Consider the following 23,473-nt stretch of genomic DNA (forward strand, 5'->3'; position numbering starts at 1 on the left):
CATTGTGGAGGACATCGTTTGGGTGGGAAGATACGATAGAGGACTTTTAAATGTTGACGTTTTGTTATATAACAAGTTTTTCCCTTGTGATGTTGGAATGGAGGTACAGTCGAATCCCGTTATTACGAACTCCAAGAGACCGGAGAGATCTCTTCGTTATAACGAAATTCCGTTATAAAGGAATTCCTGGTTTTTGTATTGTTTCTTATGGCAACTTAGCTGAGAGATTAGAAAAAGTGTTCGTTAAAACGAGATTTGCACTATAACGGTATTCGTTAAAACGGGATTCGACTGTGTTACGAAAGTTATTCCATAATTCAAACATAACTGGAATCAGTGCGTTTTTGCGTTTTTTTTAAGGATTAGACGTCACTTGGACGGGTGAAATCAGTTCATCATATGTTCTAAAATGAAGGACGTTGAGTCCGTCCTCTTGTTTAGCCGCCTTAAATGAGATCAAAAAAATTTTCGTCGCGTTAAAATTGGAAAGAAATTAATTACTTTTAAAAATACTAAAATTTTACCTAAGTTTTGATCTTCTGAAAAGTCTTCTTGTTCATGAATCCAGTTAGGGTACGATCCCCCCTTGTGCCCATAGAATTCAATGCTTTGTGCCATGCTGATTGGCATTTCCTCATAGATTTGTAATTGGAAAATTTGACTCACGTCGCGCGATTAGCGATGGATGATCATGATTCAGTGAGTCAGGTGATTGTGAAACTCAACAACTGGAGCGTATACTGTCAGTGGTAATATATCCAGGGTGATCCTGAACTCGACAACATAAGAGGGGCGATATAGCAATTGTCAAAACAAAATTTTTTTCTGAGAACTCAGAGTCACAGTTTACTACATGAAATTTCGTTTCCCGTTTAGTCATCCACAGGCGTGATTATTTAGCAGAAATCTATGAAAACTCGGGAACGTCTCGATGAAGGGAACAAATTCCATCGCCAAAGCACATTGTTATATATAAACTCAGCGCCATATATTCATAAATGGAACGTAGAATTTACACAGAACATTGTTCTGCAGTGGTGGGTAGCTGGTTTCACTAATTCCGAAAAACAAACAGTCTCATGGTTCGCAAACTGATTCCGTTGTCGATTTTGGGTCGCAGCTGGAAAAAAGAACTCCCTGTTCTAAAGTTGCCTTTCAGCGTTTTTGGGACTCAGTTCGTCTTGGCCTGAAGCGTATTATAAGATTTTGATGGCCATACCTGCAGAAGGACTTGCTCGCATAGGCGGAGATAGACTAGGAAGTCTGGGGGGGGGGGGCAAGGTCATTATTGCTGGGGGGGCACGGTGATGATGATGTCAATTCATATTATATACATCACATATCACATATACATTAGATCTGCCCACTCCACTTTTGACGCTGGGGAGGGGGGGTATTGCCTACCCCCCCCCCCGTCTCCCCAATCTTCCATTAGTGGCGGGAGGATATATGATAGAATTGTTATTACTCAAAATATGATCACCATTATCACCATTTTTGTAACATAAAAATGATTGTCTGCGCCTGCGCAGCCAGGATACGATATAGATATGAATACGTTTATTGGTTTTATGTTAACGGATGCTTGCCTTGTCTGACACGACACGGTGAGTGCCTGTAGATGAGAATCCACTCTTATTATTAACATTCCATTAATATCTAGAATTAGGCGAGAAAATTTGATAGTAAAATAATCAATATGTGTCCCTGAAATCTTTCAGACAAATTTCCCACATTCCTGTAGATTTTTCTACTGAAAAAAAGAGTCTGAATTTATGTAGAAAATGAAATGATTCGTAATCCCTCGATAATGTTAATCCATGTTTTCAGCACGATATTGGACTGCAGCTCATTAGTCATGCAGCAGCTTCGCCGATTTTACGAGCCGTGACAAATGACCAGTCGGAAATGGGGGGAAACAAAAACAAACCACAAAACACACGATAACATAAACTTTCATTGCGGTGATGGAAATATAGACAAGAATAAATGCGTAAATAAATTTCTCTGATCAGTAACTTTACACTAGATGTACAAAAGACCGACCACCAAGGTCGGTACATTCAGTGAACAGAGCAACGGGATGGCCTTGGCTAACGAACAGGCGATTAGCGGACAACAACTAACCAGTATCCTGTGTTCACAGATTGTTAAACTTCCATTGAGATTTCTTTTCGAAGAAAATTTTCATTAAGAGGTATTTCTCCAAAAGGAAAAAAAATATTACGCTGTAGTGAAAGTTCTCTGTTGTTTTGTTAATAGGTTCATGTTTTAGCGGTTGGTTTGTGTTTTTAGCAGGTTTTTTGCGGCAACATGGGGAAGTCTACAAAGAGGTCCGGCTATTACCGTAATAAGTGCACTTTAAATATTTTTTGCTCCATAACGATAATCGAATTCAATTTTAGAAACTTGATATCGATTGATTTTTCGAAAAAATAATAATTAATGTTGCTTCAAACGTGAAAGTTCCTGACTTCCGAACAGGGTCCGTTCCGAGCATCGTCCGTAAGTCGAATCATTCGTAAGTCAAAATCCCGCCAGTTCGCTAACACGGGATCAGAAACAGAATGTAAAGGAGATGAAAGTAGTTTTTGAACATTTTTTTGCGAAATAAACCGCCCAGGTCAACCTATAATCCTATAATTCTCCAAGGGTGCCAAATATATCAATAAGGCCGTAAGTCGAACTTTTGTAGGTTGAGGAGATTGGCTGTATTTATATATGAAGTCTACGTAGAGGACACTTTTTTTACATGAATCACAACAGTTCGGTGACTTCGCGTGATTTTAAATCCGGGAATTTCAATCTAACGGTGGGAAGGTTCTTGACCAGAGCCCGTTGAAGTCTTTGGAGAGATTTCAGGAGAACCGTGAGCGGTAAAGTGCGGCCGACTCAATTCTCAGCAACTTTTTTCTATAATGGGCCTTAGAGCTGAAAGTTGTTTATTAACTTTTCTACATGCTTATCATATGTAATTTTAGTGAAATGTTGGATCTCGGGTAGAAAACTGGCCACTTTCGACGCTATTTCTTGGTGTGCGCACGTATGGTTAATTTTCTCTTTATTGCAATTTTTTCACCTTATTTGTGAGCAGCTACTTTTTTTTTTCTTTTTTTTTTGAGAGAGAGTAAAGGTTTATTTGTATGAATAAACTACATACAACAAAAAACAACACAACGCATGAACTACACACAAACTGTATACAAGGGTATGATCTCCCAAGGGACCTATGTCCGTCCAGGGCAGATCCATGAAAATAACACCAAAATGTTTTCTCGTGGCAAACACATCGTTTAATATATACACATATGTGTTACACGTACACGCACACACATATACATATTGCCCCATGGTTTTAATCAACTGGAAATTCTCTCATAAAAAAACATGTAAAAGTTAGTTGCATGAGATTTTTTTTGTTAATGAATATGCACTAAGAAGTAGACAATACGCATTTTAAGAATACGTTTGCTTTTTTGCAGGTTATACAGCATTTTTTAACGGATATTTTCTCAGTTTTAATGCGGTAATACCCCCGTAGAGAGAGCGTTACGTAAATAGGTGGGACCGACAACAACCGCGTAAGACGGCGTACGATTTTGCCTATAAATACTAATTGATTGGGACCAGGATTTACGAAAAACGTGTATTTTTTTCTTTCTATGCTTTTTTTCCTATGACTTCATAAAATTTAACTTGTTTTGTGACGGAATCGGGTCCTTAAGAAATGGTTCTATTTCCCTCAAATTTGTATGTCACTGCCAAAGCCTGAAGTGCTGCCAATTCGTGAATTGGCCAAGAGGTTTGACCAAAGTTTGATTTTCAGAAATGATTCGGACTTTCACCGGCCAATTCGCGAAGTAGCCAGAAATCCTGTAGGCGCCAAATCCATTTTTTCACGTTTTGATACATGACTATATATATATAGTAGCTATATTGGATTAGCTCCATGTGGCGGTGGGGAGGGAAAAGAGAAATTTGACAGAAAAACTATTTTGTGCAACAAAAAAAGACATATAGCTTTCTTTTTGGCAAACTCTAAAGAACAAAGAAATTGATTACCGCATCTTGATTGCTGTTTAATAGATTGTCATAGCTAACGGAGATAATTCTCAATTATCACGAAAAAATACACCAACTTGGTGACGACCTCAAATCACCTCTTTTGTTATGGGACTATGGTGAGAGGTCTCCAGCCAATTCACGAACTGGCTGGCCAAAGCCAGAAATTCGGAGATTTGCAGGGTCAATATTCAATGAAATTGACCAGTTCGTGAACTGGCAATCTTGAGCTTTGGCAGTAACACCTGCAAATGAAAGTCACACGTCCAATGCTTTGAATGTTTTTATAAAACCTTGGTTCATCGAAAGAAATTATCTATTTTTGTATAGAGGAAAGGAAATAACTTTTTACCCGCAGATTGAAATCAATTGAGGGTAACAAACCAGGTGCATTATCCATTAATGAGCGTCACATTCAACGAGATTTCTTTGAAAGACTGGCGTTAATGTGAAATCGTGACCTTCTCTGCGAAAATGGCGGATACCATACACAAAAAGCCTTAGTAGTTCCTTTTCTAAAATCACGGCAAAAAAGTTATACAGTGATTCATTTATGCGTCGGTGCAAGGGAGCAAGGAGAAAAGACGCATAAGTGATTAGCATTGTTCACCTAAATCTTTCACCGGTAGTGCAGAAAATCGTCTTATAACTGAGAGAAACATCAAGTGAGAGGGTATATCAGTGAGTGATGACTGTATCTCGAAAATAAGTTCAATTTCATCACTTATGGTATTCTGATCTCTCTCACTATGATTATTATTTAATGCAGTGGAACCTCTCCTAACGGACACTCCCCGCTATCGGACACCCTCCCAATAACGGACACTTTTCTGATCACCGGTCGCGTGGAATTGGGCTTTAATGTATTTCAGTCCCCGTTAGCGGACAGTAAAATCAGGCAAACTCTATTTTTTTCCCCCAAACTCTAACTTCTTCATTTTTGGTCACAAACCGAGTATTAATCATATTCAACTAAGATTATGTTCAATCCCAAAACTTGTATTGGTAAATATGATAAAATCCGTCAATTAATTACTTTATTAACTGAACACAGCTATGATCCAGGATGGTGAACGCGAATGGTAATGTTGGTTTTGTTTGTTGATATGTGTGAAGAAAGCCAACATTACAAGACTGATAATGTTACGAATGTTTTTATCGTCTTCTCGCTTATTTTAAAATTTAGTTTAATTTTTATTGCAAAATTTAGGTGCAGTACACATATGTATGGGTAAATATAATTACTTGGTTGAATGGAAAGAAGACAAATTATAATTTTTTTCATATTTATTAGACTTTCCAAATTTATTTGAGAATTACGCATATAATCCCCGGTAAAAATGATAAATGTAGTGTATTTTAATCAAACTTTCTTTATCGAGACGATTGGTGATTAGGCATAACCACCGGTGTATCACTTTTACAGTAACATACATATTTTAATCTTAAAATATGTAGGACCCGCAATTTTGCGTCATAAGTCAAACGTCGTATAAGTCGTAAAAGTTGTACATACGAGGTTCTACTGTATATCATACCTTCCCATTAGCGGACTGAATTTTCTGTCCCATGGGTGTCCGAGAGGTTCTACTGTAATCTATAGTATCTCAGCAGTAATCCCGTGATTGTGCTTGAATTTCAGAAACTAGCATTTTTAACAGGAAATTCGCATAACTCTGAAATCGTGCAAGTCGGAGTAGGGAACTGTTGTACACAGTTTAGATTTTTTTTCCTTCCATTTTCTGGTATTTTTTTCAGTTTATATACTCTGGGATATTTTAGTGCATGATTTAGCTTTTCTTGGTGCATATTTGCATATTCTAGAGCAGTGATTCCCAACGTGGGCGTTAACGCCTTCCCTGGGGAGCGATGGAATATGTTCCAGGGGGGCGGTAGAAGCTACGGGTATAGCATAGGATTCTATGGATTAGATTGCGTTGGGGGGGGGGGCGCTGGGAGAAAAACATTTCTGAAGGGGGCGATGGGACAAAAAAGGTTGGGAACTATGTTGTAGAGCATATTTCGTCACATTTTTAGTGCTTATAATTCGGGCAAAGAAAAAAACTTCCGAAAGTCGTGACATTGAATTAACAGTCATCTTTCGATAAGTATTATCGCTATTTTCTTATTAGCATCAGTTTCACTTACCCCCGCCCTTGAATATAAGCACCCTTCCTGTGATAACATGAGACGGTATTTTCCATCAAGTTTTTTGTCTTTTCTTTTGGAGAAGATCGACTTTTAATGCCATACTATCGGCGGATACGTTTTTAATGGCATCATAAAATAAAAGGAAAAGGACCAAATATATGGCCATTGAATCGAATTCGTGCTATTAGCGGGAAAAAACGTAACAGGTTATTCAAGGACAAGTGTGAATATACCATTGAAGCCATTTATATACCTGTATAGGTGCATAAGAGATGCAGGTGTGCAGCGGGAAAACATCATTTCCTCTCTATTTTCTCTAATACATATTATTCATGGAATAATGTCCGCTTGAGAAATAGTCCGCTTGAATAATGCTTGAGAAATTCCACTAAGAATATTCTAGAAAGATGGTGTCTGTACTTAAGTCAACATCATTTCCGCTGGAATGATATTTTTATATGGCATTCTTTACTTTGAAACAGAAATGGAACATATATGTTACGGGGTAAATGTGATAAGTCCACTAATTATACATAATAACCGGTTGTTTTGCATAATCGCAGAGCAATTTGGTAAGTTTGTTAAATTCATCACTTTTACCGGTGGTTAAGAATAGTACCCGAGTGTCGTTGGTAAATTTGATAATTTTTTTTTGTAAATTAATAGCTTTTACCAGCGATTATGCATAGTGCCCAAGCGTCGTTCGTAAATTTAATAAGTACTAAAAAAATTATCACTTTCACCGGTGATTATACATAACACCCAAGCATCGCGTCGTTGGTAAACATGATGGGTCGTACTATATGATACATGATAATTCATACATGTATTGTATCATGATACCGGGGGTACGATCGTAAAATTCGTTATCATTAAATCGGGGTCCGACTATATTCATCACACATACTAGACTCATTTAGAATTTTTTACATATTTATCAAATTCACCAATCATACTTGGGTATTATGCATAATCACAAATAAAGACGATAAATTTCAAGTGTTTATCAATTTTACCAACATCTCTTGGTTATTGTGCATAATCGCCGGTTAAAAGTAATAAATTTATCAAACTAACCGATTAGTAAGTATGCATAATAACTGATTTATCACATTTACCGTAATATATATATAGTAATTCGGAAGATGAAGTGTCATGTTTTATAAATAAATGGGGGTGCTGCATAATAGCCCATGAACTGAATGTATGGGTCGCGACTCAGACTCGGGTCACAGGGGCCTCTGGCATGGGTCGTACAAACCCACTTACAATCGAGTTATGCACTTCTGGTTGCAGGGGCATCTTTATACGATTCCATCTTAACCTAGGCTTTTTTTGCGCCCCCCTTTCCTTGGAACCGGGGGGGGGGGAATTTCGTCATAAATTTCAAGGGGGAAACCAGTACCTAAAAAAGCATAAAAGTATTATGGAATGCGCAGAAAAAAATGCTTACAAATATCTGAACAGAACTATATACCTCGTACACACGCTAAATAGAAATTTGAAATCAATCAATAAAAATTCATAATTCTCCAGAGTTGTGTCTGAAAAATGCCAGAATTAATTAATGAAATAATGGATAATTGATGAGAGAAATAATTTCAAAACCAAGAAAAATTCGGAATTATGCAAAATAATTTCAAAACTTATGAATGAAGAAATTTCAGAAAAGAAATAGTTTTATATAATTTGTGAAATAAAATAATTTCAGATAATAATTTAATAATAATTTAATAATAATTTAATAATAGTTTGTAATAATAATTTAATAATAATTTGTATTAATAATTTGTATTAATAATTTGTATTAATAATTTGTATTAATAATTTGTATTAATAATTTGTATTAATAATTTGTAATAATAATTTGTAATAATAATTTGTGATATCAGTTCTATAATAATTTAACAATAATTTCAGATACAACTCAATAATGATTTAATGTTAATTTCAGAAAATAATTCGTTAATAATTTAATGAAAATTTCAGATGATAGTTATATAATTATTTCCGATAATAATTAAGTAATGATCCCAGAGTTCATGAAATAAATAATTTGTGACAATAATTTCATAGTAATTTGTGATAATAATTCAATAATAATTTGTGATAATAATTCACTAATAATTTGTGATAATAATTTAATAATAATTCAATAATAATTTGTGATAATAATTTAATAATAATTTGTGATAATAATTTAATAATAATTTATGATAATAATTTAACAATAATTTCAGATATTAATTTAATAATAATTTCAGATATTAATTTGATAATAATTTCAGGCAATAATTCAATAATAATTTCAGATAATGATTATATGATAATTATAAAATAATTTCAGAATTTCTGAGTCAATAATTGGTGTTTCCGGCTGCTTCCTGGGACTGCTGCTGATAATGAATCTTGCTTATAACGTCGATGTGAAAGAATTTTCCAGTTTCATTTGCATATTCCACGATGATGAACGGTCTTCCCCTAACTTACTGAAAAAATAATAATTAATTTGGCTCGTGTTTTATGTGAGAGAGAAAAATATTTAAATAGGAAATGAGTGTTTTTTTAGAAAACATTTATTAACGCTTCGATTAACCAAGTTATAGGAAAACATCTGAGGTCAGTTCGTGATTAGCGTCTTCATTAATAGTCCAACTGGTTACAGAGTTTTGTTGGTTTCGGGTTGGTAATAAATCAAAAGGTTTATCGTTAAAAGGCATCAAACATGAAAAGGAAACCATCTTTTTACTGCTGTTAACTACATTGGCGAAATATTCATAATCGTTTCAGGTGAAATGCGCAATGGACTTTTAATGAAGCCATGTGTGGGAGACGTAATCTTTCTCCTGATGGTCATTGAACTGATATCGAGCAATAGAAAATGTTCAAAGCTCTCGGATTTTTAGATACAAACTTGGTTATAACAATACCACGGCTATAACGTGAAGATTGGAGGTTCCTGCAGAATTCTTCAAGCTTTTTCTAGTCGCGAGAACTCCCTGTACCCATCATCAAAAGAAGGCGGCAAGTTTGACATACGAATGCATGAAATCAGGAGGATTTTAATCCTTCAATACAATTTGTACAAGGTGTTTAATCGGAAGTTCATTTAGTACTCGCGGGCACGAAATCGGACACGGGCATAGAGCACAGTGGGTGCTTCACGTAGCACCGTCGCGCTCGCGAACTATAGGTTAAAGATGTCTGCGGTAGAACTAATGCTCTCCAACTGCCTGTCCGCGAGAATTTCCTGATGGTCCGCGAAATATGTCTACGAATTCATTTAGCCACTGCATAATTTTCAATTTAATTTTAAATATTTTATGCTGTCTCCGTCAGCAGGTCCGGGAAAAATTTCTCCCACTTACATGGGAAATAAAATATCCCCAGAAGTTATTTATATTATTTCTTATTATACACTGCTGGCCACCGTAAATGCAACACCCTGAAGGAAGCATGCAAATAATATGAAATTTACAACATGCATTAGCGGAGGTGAGATATGCAAATGATTAGAATTTCAGCGCAGACGCACATCACGCGCGCCTGTGGCGCCACTTCAAAGCGCTATTTAAGGCTTGGAGATTTCGACGATTTGAAGTACGGCAATTGTGTTTTTTTTGTGGTTTTTTCAAAAAAACGATCAATTATGCCTCGTAGAAAACAGCGATCATCTTTTGATCAAGTATCCGAGTTTGACAGAGGAAGGATAGTGGCCTACCGAGATTGTGGATTATCTTTCAGGGAAATCGGTAGTCGTGTTGGACGAAACCAAACAACTGTAATGCGGATATGTGAGCGTTGGATGCAGGAGGGTACGACGGACCGACGTGTTCGATCGCATCCACCTCAGTGCACCACTTCACGTGATGACAGGCGTATTGTGCGTATGGCAGTGACGGATCGCTCAGCCACATCACGAACCATAGCACAGCACATTCAGTCTGTACCGCATCATCCAGTGTCTGCGCGTACCATTCGACGCCGTTTACAGCAGAGTGGTCTGTCCGCAAGACGTCCATTGCTTCGTCTACCCTTGACGCAGAACCACAGACGTCTCCGCCGCCAATGGTGCGATGAAAGAAGGATGTGGACGGCACAATTGAATGAAATTGTCTTTACTGAAGAGTCACGCTTCTGTCTGCAACACCACGATGGTCGGATTCGAGTCTGGAGACACCGTGGAGAGAGGATGCTGAACAGCTGCGTTATGCACCGCCACACTGGTCCTGCTCCGGGTATTATGGTATGGGGCGGTATTGGATATCACTCTCACACTCCTCTAGTACGCATTGCCGGTACTTTAAAAAGCCAGCGCTACATCTCCAAGGTGTTGGAGCCAGTTGTCCTTCCTTACCTTCAGGGCTTGCCCACAGCCATATTTCAACAGGATAATGCGTCCAAAGGTTCTTCGTCAATCGCCAGATTGAATTGCTTCCCTGGCCAGCTCGCTCTCCGGATCTTTCGTCGATAGAAAACATGTGGTCCATGGTTGCTCAACGATTGACCCAGATTACATCCCCAGCTGCCACACCAGATCAACTTTGGCAACGCGTGGAAGCTGCTTGGTCTGCTGTACCCCAAGAACACATCCAAAGTCTCTTTGAATCAATGCCGAGGCGTGTGGCAGCGGTGATCTCCAACAATGGCGGCTACTCTGGCTACTGATTTTGGCAGGAACCACACTTCACAGAAGTCTATAAATTTAATCATTTGATGCTTGGTCAACATGTTATCTACAAAATAAATATTGTTGCGATATCTCTTGTCTTTCTTGGTGTTGCAATTTGGGTGGCCAGCAGTGTATATATTTCTCCTATTAGTAGTATTTATTTATTTATTTATTTTGTCTGTTAATGATTGCTCCAATTTAAAGTATTTATGTTTTGACGGTTCGCAAATTACTTCTCCCACTTTCTCTGATCCGCGAAATTCTCTTCAACTACTTTCTACAATCCCTAGTTTTAAAAAATTTGAAGAACACAGTCATAGAGAATAATGTTATTGAACCTTTTCTTTTGACGTCGATAATAACGCAACGTGATTGGATATAACTACAAATTTTTTTTTCGTCAATTTGGTTTCCATTTCGAGAGTGTTTTCACATGAAATTCCTGCAATTAGAGCACACATTGAAACAGTTTTGCCGGTTATTCTCTCGATATCCAACATTGAAAACCTAATCATCCAGAAATAACAACTGCGTGCTTAGTATATGATTTCATTTGATTATATTTTTCATAAAAAAAAATGGTCTTGAAAACATCAACCTCGGTTATAACGACAAAATTTTATAGAGATTTGAATGTCGTTATATAATGGAGTTTGACTGTGATTCTCCATGAAATTTCCAGAACTGCTTATGCGCAAAGAAAAATGCCAAAATTTCCATTTAAAATCTCCATTTCGTTTTAATATTCGATGCGATTATTATATTATTTCAAATCATGGCTGATTTTATTCCCCCTTTTTTCTCCTGAAGAAAATGCAAATAATCAGTTCATGTTAGATGTCCTAAATCCCAACAACGTTATAGCAATCGTTAACCAAATTGAAAATGGCAATATAATAGCCATTTAAAAGAGAAATAATGATCGGTTAGTGTGTAAGGTTTTCTCTTTATTCATAATAGCAGTGAATTCAATTCACTTCGATCACTTTCAATGGAGTTAATGACATTCGAACCGTACCTTGAACAACGCTCACGCCTTGAAATTTCAGTCTGACACTGATTCAGATGGCATTTTTCTCTGGCCTGACACATTGCCTTGCTTTTGTTTTCCCTTGCGGATCGTGGAATATAATTTTATTTGTGGACCAAGTGCTAAATTAGTTTCCAAATTCTAATAAATGTAAATACATTAAATGAATTTCTTTTTATTAGGTAGCCTTAATATTTATTGACCATAATAAAAACTTTTGTGAGAATTATTTTTATTTTTCGAATAATAATTTGCATTAAAAACATGAAAAAGGTGAGAAAATGTGACTAAAACGGCTTTGCCTGTGCAAAAAGAATGAGTAACCTGTTTTATTTACACTTGCTGTTCAATAAAAGAGGAAGTGTTGTTATCTGCTACTACTTCACCACACACTAACTCCGGCCATTTCGCTATATCGCAATTTACTACCATAAACGAGCTGGATTGAACATGAAGGCGCCATCTGTCGGTGGTGGACCCAGCCAGTTTTCTGTATAACGAAGGAGAAGACGTCTTTCCCTGGATACCGTATTTTTTTTCAAAATGATATCCTGTTCCAGAATGACGATGGCATGTCCCAGAATGGTGATGCTTATTTTTCTCAATTGGAAGAGCATGGGTCATCATTTGGGCACTTGGAATATGTGACACTTATAATCATTGCCGTAACTAGGCAGGTGCACCCGCTCAAGGCCCATTTGGAAAGGGGCCATTCTGGGCCCAAGAATGGGCCAGAAGGGACTTAAATGTAAATTCTTGCACAGGGCACAGGAATAGCTAGTTACGGCACTGCTTATAATATATACAAATTCCTACCAACATATTTTGTCAGATCGCCTTTAACAAAATTATAACACACACATTTGTCGAGGCATAAATTTTATGAAGCCAAAAGAAAATCCTCAACACTCATTGTTAGTCATATATACACCAATATTCCGTCAAAATTCTTAGTGGACCAAGAACAACCTTAGTCCTCAGATTACTCTCCAATAAGTTCCATAGGCATCTTATTGGATTTATGAAAGGACAACCCAATTGTCCGAACGATTGCCGAGCTCTTCAACCATTTTACAGAGTATGATGGCACCGTCAGTCTAGAACAGGGATCTTCAACCCATAGCCAGTGGGCCACATATGGCCCTCGGAAGCTTTCTGTCGTTTTTGCGAAAATTACTTTACATAGAAAATTGATTGATAAAATTACTATATAAAAACTCGTTAAACAGCGCTGGTCACTGACATCTGTACTTTTATATTTAGAACTGCGAAATAATTTCCAGACTCAATAGTATTACTGCGCATGGGAAACATTAAGAGGGCTGTCGCAACGAATTCGGTGGGGAGGGGTTTTCGAAGCCAAAACACCTTTTCAGATCCATGATTTCATGTACAGGAAAACAAAATTCGGCATCCAAAATGTATACATAATAAAGGTAGAAATAATAACACAATTTACGGAAACGCTGAAAAACACCTTAATAAAAGAATTTTATTTTAGAATTATATTGGAAAAAATAATTTCATAAATGATGAAAATGCTAATGGGGAAATGGCTACAGAATTTACTGAAAGAAATAATTTCAGGACAACTGAGAGTAATTTCAGAATTGTTCAAAGTAACAATATAAAAAAAAAACAAGAATTGAAGGCTGGAATTTAAAAAAATAATGCTATAAGTGCCATTTTTTTTCCTGCAAAAAAAATGCAAGTTTCAACGCCAGTGCAATGAAATAAGGCTGAAAGTTCCCTGGGGCAATATTGGTCATAAGTTTGTTGTAAATTCCACTAGGCAGCGCTTGATGTATCTTCTAATACATCAGTTTTCCCCTTCACATCGATATTCCTCGGAATTTACATTTTGGCACTTACAGCCTTTCTTTAATTCCAGTCTTCAATTGGAGAAATACATAATTTTAATAAATGAAATGGCGGTATACATACATAATTACATAAAAGTATAAATACATAATTTTAATAATGAAATGAATTGGTGAAATACATAATTTGTATAATAATACATGAAAATTTAAAACTAATGAATAAATAATTTCAGAATTATCACATGAAATATAATTAATAACAAAAAATCGAAATGAGTGAAAGAAGTTATTTCAAAATAAATAAAAATTAAAATTTAATGAAAAAAAAAACAATTTCAGAGTAAATAAAATAAATTAGTAATTTGGGAAGAAAACCCCGTTTAATAACGGGGAATTCTATGGGATGACTTGGTGGCCTGCGAGCTTCTCGTGGAAAAATTTAATTTAGGCCTCAATGTTTCAAAGGTTGAAGATCTCTGTTCTAGCCCTGCATACCATCTTTATTCTGGAACATGCCCATCTTCCTTCTGGAATATTCTATCATCATTCTGGAACATTCTATCTTCATTCTGGAACATTCTATCTTCATTCTGGACCATGCCATCATCATTCTGGAACACATTGGAACACATTTTTGAAGATACCATCGTCATTCTAGGTCATGTCATCGCTCTTCAGAGAAGAACAGTACCCATTTTGACATGCACGCGGATAAACATGGTCATTGAGCATGCTGAAATACTCAGCCTACTTCATTTTGCTGACCCAAGTCCAGATCAACAGAATCAGACTCAGATCACAAAAATTTCTACTGAGGCTTGCTTGAGCAGAAAATTCAATAAAATGAGTAACGAGGGTTTTTTTAACAGCTGGCTAATGCGAAAATGGATTTCGGGAAAGAGAGAAAATTCAACTGCCCTTGCTGGGAATCGAACCTACGTCCTCTCACTACTTGCCTTTCACATCACCCTCGGATAAGCCGCCATCTGGTGGCAATGTCAGCAACTGTGAGCTTCGATGTGAGTTTGCTCCGTCCGTCCATATACGGTCCCGTTCACTGCACACGAGCTCTTGGAAAGATTGCGATATTCGTTTCCTTTGTAGACAAGTGGTCTAGGCCACTCATCCAGCAAATGAAAAACACGTGGGTTCGATTCCCCACAAGAGCCGGTTGAATTTTCTCTCTTTCCCAAAATTCATCTTCGCATTAGCCAATTGTTAAAAACTTTCCTGTGGCTAACGGAGAGTGACATCATCCTCGGAAAATGAGTAACTACTCTGTGTTTATGTCAGGTTTTTAATCAACCAGTGTATGCAACAAATCGATGTTTATTTGAATTTTCTTGATTTTACTCAATGAATACTGTATATAAATTTAGTTCTTGATAATAATTATTATTTTTTTCCATGTTTTTTATAGTATCGAACTATGGGACTGATTGGCACGTAGCTCAGGCGACTATTTCTAGTCCTTACAGAGCATTCTCCAAAGAAAAAATCTCTGCGAATGTTGGAGTGAAAATTGGTCTGAATAGCGTTAATATTACGTTACAAGGTGAGATCTTTCTCTTTCCTTCGATCAAACTGAATCGGCAAACTTCGCGTCTAGAACGTTCCAACCTTCAAATATCGAATAATATACGATTTTTTTTCTACCTAGAGTAGGTATTTTTATACCTAGTACGGTGTTTCCCCGAAAATAAGACCCGGTCTTACACTAATTTTTCCTCTAAAAGATGCATTAGGACTTATTTTCAGGTTATGTCCTATTTTTCCGACTAGAAATCTTTATTAATTATCTGCAAATATGTACGAATTATGGCTTGAATTTCTTACGACTCCATTTACGAGAGCCATTGGCCTCTATCCTCTTAAGAGAGCTCTCCTAAAATATGAGCATTTCTTGTCTATGGGGGGGGGGGGCTAAAATTAGCGCACTGGCAATACCGCTGTCACTGATTTGACCTCTGTGTAGGCCCCCCATGCGTTGAGACGGCCCTGCTTTTTCAATAGCTTTTATAATATACCTACAATATCACGAATCTCGAGATAGGCAACTTTTCTCGCGTGAATCCTCACTCTGCAAGCGTTTACCTCTCGTCTAAGGCTGCGCTCATAGTGGAGCGAAGAGGTACGAATTACGAGAATTGTAACTACGAAGGAAAAAAATGCACATGAGTGGAGGAAGAGATGTCCGCACATCGTAAAAGAGGAGGAGGACAGAGAAAATGGCCGAAAAGGGGTTCTAAAACATAAGGGTATGATGATGATGATGATCCCCCCAAAGAAGAGGGAATAATAAGAAATAAAGATTAAGAAATAAAAAAGAGAAGGCAGACTTTATCAGCAGATAGTGAAAATCCCCTGATTGAGCTGAAAACAAAACAGGTTTGCTGAAATAGCGCACCTTGTTGAGTAGCCCTTTTCTCTCCTTCGCCTCGCTTCTCGAGAATGTGCGGTATAGAACAAAACAATACAACTGTTTTCATCGCTAGAAAGCCTGCTTCATTAAAAAAAGTTTTGAAGGGAATTTCCGCTGTGTGCCGCTCGAAGGGTTAATAAAGCGATGGTAACCCCCAAGTAATACAATTTATATATTAATATTTTTATTCTAATCAAAATTCAATGCATTCGTCAAAGGCCGTAAAAATGCGTCCGTCTGACCGACAATTTTAACTAGGGCTTATATATATTAGGAGCACCCTGAAAAGTTAGATTAGGGCTTGTATTTTTGTTAGGTCTTATTTTCAAGGAAACGTGGTAGTATATACTGTTTGTTCATCAGGGATCTTAAACGCGTGGCCCAAGGGCCAAATTTGGCCCTCGGAGCTGATTTTCGTGGCCCGCTGATCGTTTTCCGAAAATAGTTGAGAACATCGAAAAACGATTAGTTCTAGAAATAACTTTGGAATTAATGGAAGAAATAATTTTTTTAAATTAATGAAATAAATAATTTTTTGAAATTAATGAAAGAAATAATTTTTTGAAATTAATGAAAAAAATAATTTTAGAATAAATGTTTATTCTTGAATAAATTGATGAAAATTCAGAATTTTTGAAACAAATAATTCAAATAATTTCAGAATCAGACATAAAAAAATAACATAAATCAATGAGAGAAATGATTCCGTAATTTTTGATAGAAATTATTTCCCAATCATTAAAATAATTATTCCATCATCATTCAAAGTGATTTCACATCCTCCGTATTCACTTTGCTTGGTTTTAATCTCCGCATTCAATTAACTATAGTTATTAATTTAATTATAATAATTTAATTTAATAAGAATCAGAAACTTTTTCAGAATTAGTGAGAAACACCTATTTCAGAACTAATAAAATTTGTAATTAAGAAAATAAATAATTTCAGAATAAATAAAAATCTTCAAATTACTTCTGTCCCTGTTTATTAACTCGGGGGCCCATTGGCCTTCAGTTAAAATGTAACTAAATTACACGAGACCAGCGGGCTTCGTGGGACGATTAAATTTGACCCACCATGTCTGAAAGGCCCCCCAGGCCCCCCCCCCCCCGGCATAAAATTTATCTCTCCCTTGACGAAACGTTTGATCAATATTGGTTGATATTGGTTGATATTCGGGTACCAGAGAGTGGTAATAAGTCATCTACTGACCTAGGGAATCTGAAATGCTCTGCATACATTTAAATCTAATGAGCTTTTCCGGATGAATTACTGATAACTAGAGAAACATGTTGTCTCAAACGATACAAGTCATTCAGATATTACATCCTAAACAAGCATTTTTACTATAACAATTGCCCTGGAGTAAGACGTGAGGTGAATCGAAAAGCTTTATGATAGGAAAAAATTGGTTAGAATTCCACTATCATGACCGTGATCGACTATTTTCTTGCTTGGCGTAAAATTTTACAAGATGTAATCCTCTGGGATATGTTTTTTCAAACTACTTGTTACGTATTATGTTCTTAATAAATTGGAATGGTGCTTGATGGGCACCTAATTAGTCTAATACGGTTTTAAGACTATGAACATGGAAAAAAAACAACCGCTAATGTGAAGCACCACGCGCATGGTTCGATAAGTTTAGGATAATCATGAGATACGGACAGTAATTATTATATTTTATTCACAATAAAATACCTAGAAAAATAATCCCGCGATAGTAGGCCGCGGTACTTTGGGTGTCACCAAGATTAGTTGAGGGTGCCGCGAAATATTTTAGGGTGTGCATTGCGTGTTGCTTATGATCTTCAATCAACAAGTCCAGTGGTTTTCAACCTGGGTCCATATGTGATCCTGGGATATTCTAGAGGGGGGCACAGATGAAAATCAGATGAAAAAAGGGCCACGGCTAGTAATGGGGGGGGGGGAGCACAGAGAGCCGTGCTGAAATGAAGCTTTCAAGTGAAATATGGAACTATGGAATCAAACAGAGCTGTGTATAGAACAAGGACAATCCTAACCCCATGGACCTATGTGGGCATCACGCGGGAGCCCTACATGATGAGATCTGGTACTATGATATTCGAGGATGCTAATACACAATCTGCCACTTCCAGCTAAGTACAAGTTTACAGAACATCACTTCGCCCAGAGGCCATGAATGTTGAGATAGAACCAGGATAAGAGTTTAGAGACCGATCTTATTTATAAAATTTTCAAATGTATGTGATATGTAAGTTGTTCCTTCACATATCACTTTACACGGAATAAAATTTTTCAGAGAATATTACTTACTTTGTGTTTTAGAAACATACCCCCCCCCCCAAGAAGGAAAGTCGCTGAACTTCGAACCTGAAGGGGCAGGTGCGGACCCAGGGTGTGTTTATAGGTCCGATTTATTGTTTAAGTTTGTTGGACCGCGTTCCGTATTTTACGCAGACCTAATTTTTTCCTATATAATTCTTTCTGCTCAAGGGAAGGACGAACGACCAACTTCTATATCTGTGCCTGGCCCAGGTTCAAGAGGCCGATCCATTTTATAAACTAATTGATCGTTTTAAATTTAGCTTCGATTTAATTCGATCCGATAAGTAGAAAGGGTCTTGCTCTTGGTTTACGGGTAGGGGCCCTGGATAAGACAGCGGAGCCACAAAAAAACAAATATGGTCCAAAAGATCTGAAAAAGGGGTGGTAGAGGAAACAAAAAAAAACTAGTGGATAATTAATTACTTCCTTTAATTGACGCCTGAAGGAAAATTTTAATCATTTTCTAACATGTATACAGGGTGATTATAATTAAAGTTCTCGTACTCATCCGAATACAGTCAAATTTTCAGACTATCTTACTGAGACCATGGGAGAGAGATTTAAGCAATAAAAAAAAACATAGTTCAATTTTTGAACACTTAGTGAATAAGGGACACTTTTTTTGTATTTTACTTTTTTTCCATGGTCCATGTTGCATACATAGGAAGTTTCGATGGATTACTTCCATCAGAACGAGTGCTTCATAGGTCTGAGTAGTGTCAGGATACTGACGGGCGCTGCATAGGTCTGAACAGTGGAGTTTCAGTATACTGAAGCTACTGAAACCTTTATAACGCCCGTTCTGGACGTATGGTGGACGTACGTATGCCAGTTCTGGCAGACGTATTCCATTGAAACTTGGTGTACACGCTATATGAACCATGGAAAAAAGTAAAATGTAAAATTAAAAAATCGACACTTACTCGCCTGGTGGTCAAAAATGGAACTATTTTTATTGCATATATATATATGTATCTCTCCCCCCCCCCTCCCCCCATGGTCTCATTAAGATATCCTGAAAATTTAGGTGCATTCGGATGAATAGTTTTGAGAATAATTACTGAAAAATAGAACGGAAACTTTAATTATAATCACACTGTACTATGCTGTCTCTCTAGTAAACGTATACCATCTAGTACATAAAAACTAACTTTCAAATTAAAACAGTAAAAAAACCTATCGTAAATTGTCATGGTAAAAACATGCTAAATTTTTAATTATAAAATAAAAATTCAGTTCATTGAAAGGTTGAAATTACAGTAAAACCTCGATATGTCGTCACTCGGGTTATCCAGAAATTATGACGGCTTAAGCGAAGTTCCGTCTGTTTCAATGATCAATAGTGTGTGGATGTCGTATGAATTGAAAATATCATAATATTTATCAAAATAGGAATTAAAACTACAATATATTAATAATGTTTATAGATAATAAAAGACAAAATAACGAATTTTTGGATTCTTTAAGAGTTTTGTATTCAACTTACTGTGTATTATGATTGAATACATTGGCAAACTTACGGTTTATGCCAGCATTTTTTATTTATTTACACTAATCGGACCAAATGTTATAACAGTTAGCATTTGGCTACAACACAATTAATGCACATTAATTTTATACGTACATGACACGTTTAATTTCAGTGATTTGAATTTTATCCGTAGTTCATGGTACAAATATGAAGTGATCTAGAATTCGGGGCCAGATTTCGACTTGAGGGATCTCTGGGCAGGGGAAAACATACATTAGAGAGCCTTCTCAACTGGGGACAAAATGTCTGGTTTATCAACAAAGATATTTCATTTAAATTTGAAGCCCCAAATTAACGGGGTCCCATAGACGGGTAGTAAATCGCCCATAGATGGTGATAGACCTGAGTTGTGATCGGTTGGAAAGAAAAAAAAAAGTGCCACTTTCTGTCCGAAGGACTTAACGTTTCTTCTTGCGACTGAGCCTGGGTGTTTCGCGGTTTCTCCAGTCTCCAATGTCACCTTCTTTGAGTTGTTCCGCTTTGGTATATGAGGCCTTTATGGTAACTTTCGAACATATAGTAGTGTTGTTATCGACTTTTTCTTCAAAGAAAGCCTCTAAAAAACGTTTCCATAGTGACGAGTTAACCGAAATTAGCGACGAGAAAACGAGAGTTTGATAAAAAATTTTATCTATGAAACCCTAGACAAGACCAGAAAAAAATTGCTACTTAACCTGGGTGACGACTTATTAGGGTGATGGTTTAACGAGGTTTCACTGTATATTGAAATCAGTGATAAAGACGGCGTTCTTCAAATTGGATGAGGGTGCTGCGAGATTTTTTGTGAATTCTACTCCCATTTAAAAGGACGTCACGAACGTAAAACAAAAAAAACAATTGAAGAATCCCTGGCTTCTAGGGATTATGGTTCCTTATTTGACATTTCAACCAAAAAGTTACACGTTATCTCTTATATGCATGTGTGTATATAAATTTATTAATTTCCGCAGCTACATCTGCAAAGAAATATTGCGATGGCATTAACTACAACGAAAGGTTCCGGTGGATCGAACGTAAGTAACTGTTTATATTGCTTTTGATTTTTAATAAGTTGCTGCATATCATATTGAAGATACAAAATAACATTAATTAATACATGACTTTTTGACACAAACTTAATCCCGTTTTAAGAAAATGACTTTGAAATTCATCATGTAGAGATTCCAATATTACGACAACACTGTAGTTGGAGCATCCAGTTTATACCTTTGAGAATATCAGAAGGATGAGAAGTTTGGTATTTGTAACTATGCAATATAGGGTGTCCTATAGACTCTAATAATTCGTAAATCGTTTAAGAATTCATAAAAATTGAAGGAATTGATATAGTTATTCCCGTGAAAGGGGATTTTTTGGACACGTGAAAAAAATTCCCTTTGTGGATAGAGAACGCTGCGCGAAAGTTGGCAGTAGTGATGGGGCTTTGAGACTTTCTTCAATCTCTTCTACGACCGAAATGCTCGTGAAGCTTCGGCAGGTGATTCGTGACTGATATAAAACAGCTTTGCCGACAGTGCTTTATCCATCAATGTCAACATCACGATGAAAAACTTATGTAAATGCCAGTAGCAGTAAAATTCAGAAATGAGCTGTTAATCACACACCCGGCATTTTATAGGACTTTGATTTGAATATTTCCAGTGATTTGCTCGCTTTCTATCCTGCTTCCCTCTATCGACAAAAATTCTAACAAATATTTCCAACACCTTGCCGTTTTCAAGGCGAAACAAACGAGCTTCTGTACCCAACGAAAAACTTGGTCAGCATACGGGACACATATCATCGTTAGAAATACAATATTTTACAGCATTACATTATACGGGGTGTGATTACTTAATCCCCCTTCCAGCCGACAGCATTTCAGTGACGATCCTAGAAATATTATTCGAATAGCGTGTAGAGCTCAGATACGTCATTCACATACTGCAAGGGGGCAGTATAGTTACAAAAATAAACAAATTAATTTTTTAAACGGGTACCATGTCCCCAAATCCCACTTAGATAGATGTTGCCCTGTGTCCTCACCCGGGGCCAGCACAAAAAAAAATCCACGTTTCTTTATGCACAATAATCACTGAAATATCTGAATTCAAAAACCGGAGGAAAGTCGGAAATACCCATTATAAAAGTTTAACAATGAAAAATACCCATTATAGTTTTGAAGAGAAGAGTGAAATTACTATTTAAAATTATTTTTTATTACAGACACATTTTTTGTTCAAAAGTTTGTTTTTTAATTCATCGGTTATAAAAAATAAGCCGGTTAATAAATTCAAAATCATCGTGATAAACGGCGCATTCCGCTCAAGAAACGTCATCGACTCTCTCTCTCTCTTTCTGTGAATAATACTTTCTCCTCCATGTTGACTACGATATGGTAATTGAAAATTCCAATTGTGATTCCATATAAGAAAACGTGAAGGCAGCGTAAAACAATCGGTTTGGAAAGACAGAACGTGAAGGAATGGAAACTATACCGTAGAAGTAAAGAAGAATCGAGTGTGTGGTATTTGGTACCACGCATGGCTTAATCTCGTTGTAAACTCAAAAACGATCCGCGGTCGAGACACCAACTGACCTCGGCCCATTCAACTATAAAGACCTCTTTTATATTTTTTCCGGCATCTCCCTTGTTTTCTAATATATATGCTTTCTTCTCTTCTTTTTCCCCCCATTACCATACATTAAAATTCTAGCCATGAATCGATATATGGGATTTTCTTTACTTATTATTTGTTTGAAGCTAGTGAAGAATGTCCTTTGTGCGTGGTGTTGGTTGCTGATTATAGTGAAGGTGTATTTATAAAAGATATCGGGCATTAGTTTAGATCTCAGTGGTTCTTGACCCTTTTTTCTCATTCCCGCAACCCCCAGTGCAAACTCACCTTCCCGCACCCCTTTGAATACTCGGTTTTTCTATTCATTATTTTTCTTCTGTAATCAATTACATCAATTATCTGCATTAATTAGTGTAAAGTAGAAATTATATATGGCAGCCATATTTGTTACGGGCGACTTTTTCCTCAGCTACCTCGTTGGGTATCTAGCCTGTTGTGGCCTTGTATTTACATGTTTATTTGTGTAATTAATTAATAATTGATTTTCATAAACTGTTTTACTTCCTTTAAATTAATTAATTAATTAATCATTGTGTATTGAGACCATTCTCAAATCTCTCCCACTTCAATATGCCAGCTTCTTCTTCTTTCTTGCCCGCAAGTCTTTTCCATACTTCTTTCGAAATCCCAGGCTGCGGTCTCCGGCCCTTACGTGCCACTGGGCGCACGTGCAATTTTGCTCCCGAGTCGTTGGATTCAGTCACCCATTTCAGTCAAATGGCTTGTGCGTTGCATCGAGTTGATGGCTGTCTTCATGGGGAGAACGACGCGAGTGATTCGAAACTTGCTAGCGTGGGGCAAGGAGAACCACCACTATAAATCTTTTGCTAACTTTTCCGACACAACTCTGCCTC

General features: G+C 36.7%; 1 protein-coding gene across 3 annotated transcripts in view; it reads left to right on the top strand.

Moving 5' to 3' along the window:
* The window catches only part of LOC149087860 (dual oxidase maturation factor 1-like), a 114,409-nt gene that overhangs the window by 51,093 nt on the left and 39,843 nt on the right, over positions 1 to 23,473 (top strand). For all 3 annotated transcript variants that reach the window (XM_089242118.1, XM_089242121.1, XM_089242119.1), the window contains exons 4-5: positions 15,159 to 15,293; positions 20,952 to 21,014. In XM_089242118.1, coding sequence (XP_089098244.1) covers positions 15,159 to 15,293; positions 20,952 to 21,014 — 198 coding nt within the window. The remainder of the gene's footprint in view (positions 1 to 15,158; positions 15,294 to 20,951; positions 21,015 to 23,473) is intronic.

Source organism: Pholcus phalangioides, unplaced genomic scaffold (assembly GCF_987345545.1).
Source record: "Pholcus phalangioides strain wild (caught in Gottingen) unplaced genomic scaffold, Ppha-v1.0 ptg000003l_1, whole genome shotgun sequence".
Taxonomy (NCBI): Eukaryota; Metazoa; Arthropoda; class Arachnida; order Araneae; family Pholcidae; genus Pholcus; species Pholcus phalangioides.